At 36.3% G+C, this 10682-nt stretch overlaps 1 protein-coding gene across 1 annotated transcript in view; it reads left to right on the top strand.

The window, feature by feature from the left end:
• The first annotated feature begins 4459 nt into the window (after positions 1-4459).
• Positions 4460-10682, top strand: part of EIF4E (eukaryotic translation initiation factor 4E) — an 83225-nt gene continuing 77002 nt past the window's right edge. The window contains exon 1 of the mRNA XM_043438810.1: positions 4460-4553. Within this exon, the coding sequence (XP_043294745.1) occupies positions 4475-4553 (79 nt within the window). The 5' untranslated portion in view covers positions 4460-4474. The remainder of the gene's footprint in view (positions 4554-10682) is intronic.

Raw genomic sequence — 10682 nt, 5'->3', positions numbered from 1 at the left:
GTCCCCAGAATAGGGGCTGGCACAGTATAGGAGTGGCATTAGATTAGTCAGGGAAGGCTAACTGCTGTAATAGACAATCCCAAAACACTCAGTGACTTAAGAAAATCAAGAGTTTATATCTCCCTACGTCAGAGTCAGTTATAGATCAGCTGGGGAAGCCCTGCTTTCTCAGTCAGTCTGATCTCAGATCCCAGATGAGTCTTTTATGTATACCACATCCTGGATCCTTGGAATCCTTACCTGAGAATAGGCTGCCACGAGAACTCTCCTATGCACGAGATTTCACAGGTCACCACGGGAGTGGTGTAGTTCACTCTAGCACATTCCACTGGCCAGAAATCAGTTCCCGGCCACATACAAGGGATGCTAGAAAACATAGTTTATCTGTAGCCTCAACATAAGAGAAAATGAATTTGATTAGCATCCTACCAATCATTACTATGACTTTCACAATATCTGAAGAATAAACACATGAAGAAATGAAGTATACACATGTGAATGCAGCTTAGGATACACTTTTGTTTATCAGCATCTCAGTAATGATATTTTCTTTTTACTTGAAGTGTAGTTGATCTGGGGGCCTCCCTGGTGGCTGAGTGGTAAAGAATTCACCTGCTGATGCAGGAGATGAAGGTTCGATCCCTGGGTCAGGAAGATCCCCCTGGAGAAGGAAATGGCAACCCATTCCAGTATTTTTGCCTGGGAAATCCCATGGACAGAGGAGGCTAGTTTATGAGTCTCAGGGGTTGTAAAAGAGTTGGACATGGCTTAGTGACTAAACAACAACGACAAAAACTACAATAGTTAATTTACAATGTTGTATTAATTCAGGTACACAGCAAAGTGATTCAAATATACATATATCTTTTCTTTTTCATTATAAGTTATTACAAGGTATTGAATATAGTTACATGTGCTATACAGTAGGTCCTTTTAAAAAATCTATTTTATAGGTAGTAATATATATCTGTCCATTCCAAGCTTCTAGTTTACCCATCTCCCCACCACTTTCATAACCATAAGTTTGGTTTCTATGTCTATGAGTCTGTTTCTGTTTGGTAAATAAGTTCATTTGTATCACTTTTTTAGATTCCACATATAAGTGATATCATTTGTTTGCCTTTCTCTGACTTACTTCACTTAGTATGACAATCTGTAGGTCCATTCATGTTGCAGCAAATGGCATTATTTCATTATTTTTATGGGTGCATGGTATTCCATTGTGTGTTGGGGAGGGTGATGTTTGCCTTATCTTCTTTATCCTTTCATCTGTAGACATTTATAGGTTGCTTCCATGTCTTCGCAATTGTAAATAGTGCCACTATTGAACACTGGGTTGCTTGTATCTTTTCAAATTAGATTTTTCATCTTTTTTGGATCTATGCCAGGAATGGGATTGCTGGTCCATATGGTAAATCTGCTTATAGTTTTTTAAAGAAACCTCCATACTGTTCTCCCTAGTGGTTGCACCAATGTACAATCCCATTAATTATATAGAGCGTTCCCTTTTGTCCACACCCTCTCCAGCATATTATTTGTAGACTTTTTGATGATGGATGGCCATTCTGCCAGATGTGAGGTGATACTGCATTGTGGGGTATTTTTAATTTTTCTTATTTATTTATTTTCAACTGCACTGGGTCTTCATTGCTGCATGCAGGCTTTCTCTAGTTGCAGTGAATAGGGGCTACTCTTTGTTATGATGCATGGGCTTCTTATTGTGGTGGATTCTCTTTTTGGGGAGCATGGGCTTTAGAGCTCAGAGCCTGTGATGCACAGGCTTAGTTGCTGTGCGGAATATGGAATCTTCCCAGGCCAGAGATAGAACCAGTGTCCCCTGCATTGGCAGGCAAATTCTTAACCACTTGACCACCAGGGAAGCCCCTCATTGTGGTTTTGACTTCCATTTCCCTAATGTTTAGAGATGTTGAACATCTTTTCATGTGCTTGTTGACCATCTGAATTTTCTCTTAGGAAAAATGTCTATTTAGATATTCTGCCCGTTTTTTGATTGGGTTATTTGTTTGTTTGTTGTTGAAACTGAGCTCTGTGAGCTGCTTGTATATTTTGGAAATTACTCCCTTGTCAGTTTCATTGTTTGCAAATAATTTCTCCCAGTTCATAAGTTGCCTTTTGTTTTGCTTATGGTTTCTTTTGCTGTGCAAAAGCTTTTACGTTTATTTAGCTCTCATTTGTGTCTTTTTGCTTTTATTTCCATTACTCTAGGAGACAGATCAAAAGAAATATTGCTGCGATTTATGTCAAAGAGTGTTCTGCCTATGTTTTTCTCTAGGAGTTTTCTAATATCCTGTCTTACATTTAGGTCCTTAATCCATTTTAACTTTATTTTTCTATATGATGTTAGAAAGTGTTCTAATCTCATTCTTTTCCATGTAGCTGTCCAGTTTTCCCAGCACCGCTGACTGAAGAAACTGGTTTTTTCCCATTGCTTATTCTTGCCTCCTTTGTTGTCGGTTATCTGTAAGTCTGTGGGGTTTCCGCCTGGGCTTTCTGTCCTGTCACATTGCTCTGTGTGTCTGTTTTTGTCCCTGTGCTGTACTGTTCTGATTACTGTAGCTTTGCTAGTTAACTTTTCTAATGCATAGTATGATCAACTTTTTTTTTTTTTTTTAATTATAGTCAGGGCCAGTGCTTGACCTTGCCTTACCTGTTTTGAGGAGTTAGCTTGAGCTTAGTTAAAATGCTTTAATTTTAACATGTACATATTTTAATTCTACCAGAAAGTGGTTTTTACAATTAATATTAGCATTGTAAACACTTGTTTAGGTTTATGTGACTGTGTACATACAGTAGCAAACTAATAGAACAGGATTACAGAAATGCACATTTCAGCCATGAATGGCATAAAACATATCCCTGTGTCCTTCCGTACAATATGTATGTGTTCATCAGACAACAGATATTGTAAATTATATCTCCAATAATGATTTTTATTCATGAAATGAAATAGAATTAGCATGTTTTACTAAAAACCTCTCTAGAAGCCAGTATTTCCTTTACTGTGTTGCCATAGTAGCTTTTCTGCAATATTCTTTTTTAATTTTTAAATAATCAGATTTTAACAGGCTGTTTAAGATTCTAAGCAATGACATCTTTTCCTTCTTATTAAATTATAAGGCACTCAATGCATTTTAATAAATGTTTTGATCAAATTGTTAGTATGAATAACAAAACTTCTGTTGGTCTTGATTTACCAATGTGTATGTGGAATCATGATGGGGGAAAAATTCCCACACTTACTGTGTACATAAATACAGAGGCTCTTAAAATATTTTAAATAAGACACATACTTAAAGCTATATTTTAAATAGGCACAGTAAATATTATTTGATAAATATTTGTAAATACTTCTAAGAGAATTATTTTCTCATTTGATAAATAACATCTACTAGAGATAACAAACTAGAAAATATTTAAAAAATTTTCTTTTATAAAACCTATTTTAAAAAATACTAATAAGTAGCTTGTCACAAAATGTATTAATATCAAGAAGAAATTTAGAAAACTTCATTGAAAGACTTAAATAAATATAAAGGCAATATTTATATATAGGAAAACAAACATTTTTAAAATTGAAGTATAGTTGACTTCTTACAATTTCATGCTAGTTCCAGGTGTACAAAAATTTTTTCTGATTCAGTTCATCCCAAGTTAATATATAGGTTAGTTATAATTAACAGTTAAAATCAGTGAGATATGTTATTATTGTTTTGTTAATTGTTGAAATGATTTTTAATTTTATTTATTTTTAATAACAGTAAAAGATAGTCACAAAATTATGGGAGGGAAGTAATAATTAAAAGAGAAGTCTAATTTTACCATATATAAAGCTATATATGGTACCAGTTTAAAATCAATAATATAGTCCCAAAGGACAAAGTAGTCTAGAAAGCAGAATGATAGAGTCCAAAAAATAAGAATATCTGAATTCAAATTCTGAATCTCCTTTATAGTTAGTTTCTCCTTGCCTCCCTTCTATGGTAGTGGTTTAGTCGCTAAGTTCTGTCCTACTCTTGCGACCCCATTGACTGTAGCCTGCCAGGCTCCTCTGTCCATGGGATTCTGTAGGCAAGGATACTGGAGTGGGCTGCCATTTCTTTCTCCAGGGAAAAGTGAAGTGAAAGTTGCTCAGTTGTGTCCGACTCTTTGCAACCCCATGGGCTATATAGTCCCTCGAATTCTCCAGGCCGCAATACTGGAGTGGGTAGCCTTTCTCTTCTCCAGGGGATCTTCCCAACCCAGGGATCGAACCCAGGTCTCCCGCATTGCAGGCGGATTCTTTCCCAGTTGAGCCACAAGGGAAGCCCAAGAATAATGGAGTAGGTAGTCTATCCCTTCTCCAGGGAATCTTACCAACCTAGGAATCTAACCAGGGTCTCCCGCATTGCAGGTGGATTCTTCACAAACTGAACTATGAGGGAAGCACCTCCTGTAGAAGAGGATTTACTCACATATGATGTGTGATGTATATGGGCTAAGTCACTTCAGTCATGTCCAACTCTTTGCAGCCCTGTGTACAAATCAGTATAAAGGTGAGGAATGATTGAATAAATTATCTTAGGAAAATTAGGTAGAAATTTGGGGAAAAATAAATTGAAAAATGATGAACTAAGAACAAATGTAGGGCTTCCCTGTTGGCTCAGTGGTAAAGAATACACTTGTCAAAGCAGAAGATACAGGTTCAATCCCTGGTCTGGGAAGATCCCACATGCTGCAGAGCAACTAACCCCACCGCCACAACCACTAAGCCTGAGCTCTACAGCCCAGGAGCCACAACCACTGAGCCCATCCATGCCCCGTAACTGCCAAGCCTGTGTGCCCTAGCGCCTGTGCTCCGCAACAGCAGAAGCCACTGTAATGGGAAGCCCATGCGCTGCAACAGAGAGTAGCCACCGCTCAGCGCAACTAGACAAAAGCCCAAGCAGCAGTGAAGATCCAGCACAGCCATACATAAATAAATTAAATTATGTATAAAAAAAGAACAAAAGTAAAAAATTTAAAGTAATAAAATTAGCCAAAGAATAATTGAAAGAAATAAAACTGGATATTTAGAAAACCTCTGAGAGGTTTTCTAAAATTCTGTTTAGAATTATTTCAAACAGAAGACTAAGTCCAAATTCAACTTTATCATGTACTTATTGAGCTATGCTACCATATCATAAGCATTATTATAGAATCTCAGGTTAGATCAGTAAACAACAAACAACACAGTTTGTAACCCTGACAAACCCTGACAAACCCAGACAAACAACAGTTTGTAACCCTGAAGTTTCCAGCAAGACTCAAATATCGAGGATAGATAACTGTTTTCAAGAAAAATAAAGAACTGTGTGGTAATGGTTTATAGACAGGCATATAAATGAGTGAAACAGAATTGAGAGTCCAGAAATAAGACCATGCATTTATTTTCCAAAAAGTTGAAAACCACTCAAATGTCCATCTACTGCTTAATGAATTTTTTATTGTATTGTATCTGTATAATGGAATAGTATTCGACCATAAAAAGAATGAAGTACATGTTACAACATGGGTGAGCCTGAAAAATATGCTAAGTGAAAGAAGTCAAGCACAAAAAGCCACATATTGCATGATTTCATTTATATGAAATGTCCAAAATAGGCAAAGCCATAGAAATAGAAATTACATTAGTAGTTTCCTGGGGACAAGGAAAAGAGAGAATGGGGAATGACTGAGGGTTTCTTTTTAATTGGTGAAAATGCCCTGAAACTAGTGGGGATACTCTTATTGTTATTCTTTGGAAAGTCATTTTTTCCCCTGTAAATGCTTTTAAGATTTCCCTCTTTGTCTTCGGTTTTCATTAGTTTTGCTATAATGTCCCAGAGGTGATTTTCTTTGTATTTATCATGCTAAGTCTAGAGTTTATTGGCTCAATGGCTTGATATCTCTTGTTGGATTTTGATAATTCTTAGTCAATATCTCTCATTTCACATATGTTAAAAGTAAATTTCCATAATATATATATATTGTTTCTTATCAGTGTCCCATATGATTCTTAATATTTTCATTAGGAATTTTTAATATTTTAAAAAATATTTTCTATTCATTCTCTTCTCCAACTTTCTGTCTGAATGCTGGGAACTCCAAATATTATTGTTTGGTGGTTTTTTCTCCTGATCTTGAATCATTCAAGGAAATATTTCTCCTGTCTCCTGCCAAGGAGGTGTGTTTATCTGACTGCCTCAACCCCCAGGAATGAGTGTGCATATTTTCACTTTATTCTCCCAGTCAACTCCTGGACTCACAACTTCCTCTTGTCCAGATCGCATGTTTTCATTCCCATTTTCTTTGACCTTGTGGGTTTTAATATATATTTTATTCTTTTACTACCCCTTTAAGGAAGCCTTGAGTAGAAGAAAAAATAAATGATTATTCTGCCATGCTTAACAGGAAGTCATATGTACAGTACTAGTCAGTGTTGGTAGATTTCTGATGGTGGGGGCCTTTTTATAAAAGATCTTTAAATCTGATTTCTCTTCTGAGAAGAAAGCCTAAATAAATAATGTAAAATTCAAAATTGAGAATATTTTCTAGGGACTTCCCTGGTAGTCCAGTGCCTAAGACTCCACACTCCAAATGCAGGGGGCCTGGGGTTCAGTTCCGGTCAGGGAATTAGATCCCCCATGCTGCAACTAAAGAGCACATGTGCTGCAACTAAAGAGCACATGTGCTGCAACTAAGACCTGGCTCAGCCAAATAATTTTTTTTTAAAAAGAATGTTTTCTATTCAGAAGGATATTCACAGTAGCATACTTAATGATAAAGTTCAGATTAACCTAAATACCTAATGGTTTGGTAATAGATAAATAAATTTAGAGTCTACATCTAATAGAAAATTGTACAGCCCTTTAAATTAGTCAAGATATGTATTAACATAGATAAATGCTATTACACTATGTTAACTGAAAAGGATACAATTTTTAAAAATTGTCTAGAAACAAATACAACTCAAAACAGAAGCATATAAAAGTATGTTTCTGTATGGAAGTAACTTATCCAAATATGGACAATACTTACCTTAGGATGGTGGAACAGTGACAAATGATTTTTTTTTAATATACATATATACTTTTCTATATTTTCCATTATGCCTAATGAATGTGTACTTTCTTAAAATAATGAAGATAGGGAAAACACCATTTTAAAAAGAAGAAACATTATTTCTTTAACTTACACACTATGCTATTTATAATACTAATTAATATGAAGTCCACATTATTTGTTCAAAATATCATATTTCTTTTTAATTCATTACACGTCCTTGTTTTAAGTTCAGTTATAAAGATGGAGAGTTTTCAACATGCATTTCTTGAAAATAGTGTTTGAGAAAGAATCCTGGACTCACAAACCTAACAAACCCCTAGGTCATATTCTCTACATTTCATAGAAAACGTGTTTCACTTACAATTCGGCCTCAAAATTAATTGATTCAAATTCTGTGCTACTACAACTCTAAAATGCAGTGCCTTATTTAAATATCAACCAAGTACTACAGAGTTTAATTTGAAATACGTGTTCCACGTTACAGTCTGATCTCCCTCAATACTGTTTAACAAATTAAAATGGCAAATGGTATCGTCTGCTAACTCTTTGAGGCAGCAAGAGATACTGAAGAGTTGCTTGAGTTTATCTCTGCTGACATATTCTACAATGTGTTGCAAGACTGTTCTAAGATTGATTTATACAAGTTGAACCAGAAGTGATTTTTTTAAGTGGATTTAGAAATGTGGTGTAAAATAAGCATTATTCTGGTTTTCTGTTTTCAGTGCTTGAGATAAATTTAAAAGAAGTGAAATCTTTGAGTAATTGGAATTAGACAACTGTCACATTGTTAATTGGCTATACCCCAATACAAAATAAAAAGTGTTTAAAAAAAAAAGAATTAGACAGCTATCCATAAGTTGTGGAACATTTGAAATATACATTAACACAAACGCCACATTGCAGATTCTGAACTTAATTTCTCATATGAATTGTGAAAATAATGCATCATCTACAGGCTAGAAGGATCTAAAAGATGGAAACTTCATTACCAAGGAATATAACATTTACAGGCAAGAAAAGAGCCTTTTATATTCTGTTTATGTTCACAGCAACCCTCTTAGCAAAGAGAGAAGCCCAGAAAAGAAGCAAAGTATAATTCTTAATATCTTTCCATTTGGGCTCAAATTACCCAGAATGGTTTATTCTGCCTTCTAATAGATGGCTGGAAAAACAACTACTACACCAAGCCAGTGTGGAAATGAAAGACAGGCATCTATTTGTTTTACAGATTTATAGCAGCTTCTTCTCTGATAGCTCACCCAAGCTTCTTTGGGGGCCCTCGACAGCTGCCATTTTGCAGTGCTCAGTGGGAAACTCACTCACATGAAATGAGCTTACAGATTTCTGTTGCTTCCTTTCTTAGCAAAAAGGTCCTTTCCTACCAGTGCTTTCCAAGTTACTCTGTTTGCATAGCGTTATGACTCTCAAAGGAACACACACCACGTAGCACATAAATTAGGAAATTTATGGTATTCATTCATGTAGCTTGATTTATGGCAGGACTCCCATTTCAGCTCTGTTCTGGGCATGTCTGAAAGCAGTGAAAGAGGTGAGATTCTACAGGGGCTAGCAGAGAAACCTCAAAGGAGAGGTCAGATGGGCTACCAAGGTCAGAATGTCTTTGTGAGAAAGCTACTTCATGTAGCTGTGAGTACAGCAGCTCTTATGAGAATAACCAGTGTAACTGTGTGATACTGTAATCCTTGTCTCCTGATAGTTCAAGAAGTGTAGTTCAAGAAGTGTCAATATGCAACCTGGATTGCATAATCTGTCTACTTTGCTTTTCCCAATGTCATCAGCATCGAAATGAATAATGCAACTGAATAATGCAGTTCACTCATTCCTTATCTTACAGTTAAGCCATATGTCTTCTCAAATACTCGGTATATTTAGGCAAGGTTTTTTTTTTTCCAATAATAGTTTTTACAGCAAGAATATTAGTTCTCTAAGGAATCTCAAGTAATTTTATAATCATAACTGTTTTATCTATGTATTCGGATGTATTTTATTCTGAGATAAAGAGGATATGTTTTCAGTGTCTCATGCCATCTCTTCTTATTTAAAGCATTGATATGATATATAAGTACTTGATTCTGTAGTTTATAAAAACTGAATAAGACATGACTGTGAGATGCGAAAAACTAACTCATTAGAAAAGACCCTTATGCTAGGAAAGATTGAAGGCAGGAGGAGAAGGGGATGACAGAGGATGAGGTGGTTGGATGGCATCACGACTCAATGGATTTGAGTTTGAGTAAATTCTGGGAGTTGGTGATGGACAGGGAAGCCTGGCGTGCTGCAGTCCATGGGGTCACAAAGAGTTGGACATGACTGAGCGACCGAACTGAACTGTAAGATACTTTTGGAGGGTTCTCTGAAAAGTCTGATATTAGTGAACCTGCACTTTTAAGACTTCTAAAAATAGAGATCACCTACAAAATCATGTTATATTCCTGAGAGTCTCAAATACTGAAAGAAACTATTTGCCATAAGATCTCTCTCTTCTGTTTCACTTAGGATGAAAGCCTTTGATGAACTCATGAGATTGTGAAGAATGTTTCTAACACTTTTAGTTACATTCAAAGATTGAAATGCAATCAACAGCTTAGTGGGGATATTCCTACTTATTTGACAAGTTGGATTGTTTGTCTCAACTCATAAAATAAAAGATCATCTTCTAATATACAAGGGTTTCATAGGATGCAAGAAGAGAACTCTTGCCTATGGAATTAGTAAAGTAAAAATGTTTGTTGTACAAATTTAAAGATTGGCTCATGTACAAAGAATCCTGCCCACACTGTAAAAGATTGCACTTGCCATGACTTAGGGGATTTGAAGAAGCAGAATGCTGATTCTGAGGTCATAGGGCCTTTGAGGATGTATTTATTTGCTTGGACTGAGATAACAAAATACCATGAACTTGGTGGCTTAAACAACAGTTTCTTTTCTCACGGTTATAAAGACTAGAAGCCCACGATCAAGTTGTTGACATATTTGGTTTCTTCTGAGTCCACTCTCCTCGGCTTATAGATGTCCAAATTCTTGCTGTGTCCACACGTGATCATCCCATGGCCTGTGTTGTCTGTGTCCTAATCTCTTTTAAAGATACCATGTCATATTGGATTAGGGCCCATCCACATGGTCTCATTTTATTGCCTTCTAAGTCACTTCAGTCATGTCTGACTCTTTGTGACCCTGTGGACTGTAGCCCACCAGACTCCTCTGTCCATGGAATTCTCCAGCAAGAATACTGGAGCGGTTTGCCAGGCCCTCCTCCAGGGGATCTTCCAGACCCAGGGATTGATCCTGGGCCTCTTATGTCTCCTGCATTGGCAGGCAGGTTCTTTACCACTAGCACTACCTGGGAAGCCCATTTTATCTTAATTACTTCTTTAAAGGCCCTGTCTCCAAATACAGTCACATTCTGAGGTGCTGGGGGTTCGAATTTCAATAAATGAATTTGAGGGGGACACAGTTCAGTCCATAACATTGGGAAATATGCTATCCTGGATCTCTCAGAATATAGATCCAGGAAACGCGGAAGTAGTTCACAGTATTTCCCAATGTATGATCTTGATTATTCACATGGTAATGCTGGA

Source organism: Cervus canadensis, chromosome 19, assembly GCF_019320065.1.
Source record: "Cervus canadensis isolate Bull #8, Minnesota chromosome 19, ASM1932006v1, whole genome shotgun sequence".
Taxonomy (NCBI): Eukaryota; Metazoa; Chordata; class Mammalia; order Artiodactyla; family Cervidae; genus Cervus; species Cervus canadensis.
Note: the sequence above shows the minus strand (reverse complement) of the source record. Positions and strands in the feature narration are given on the sequence as shown.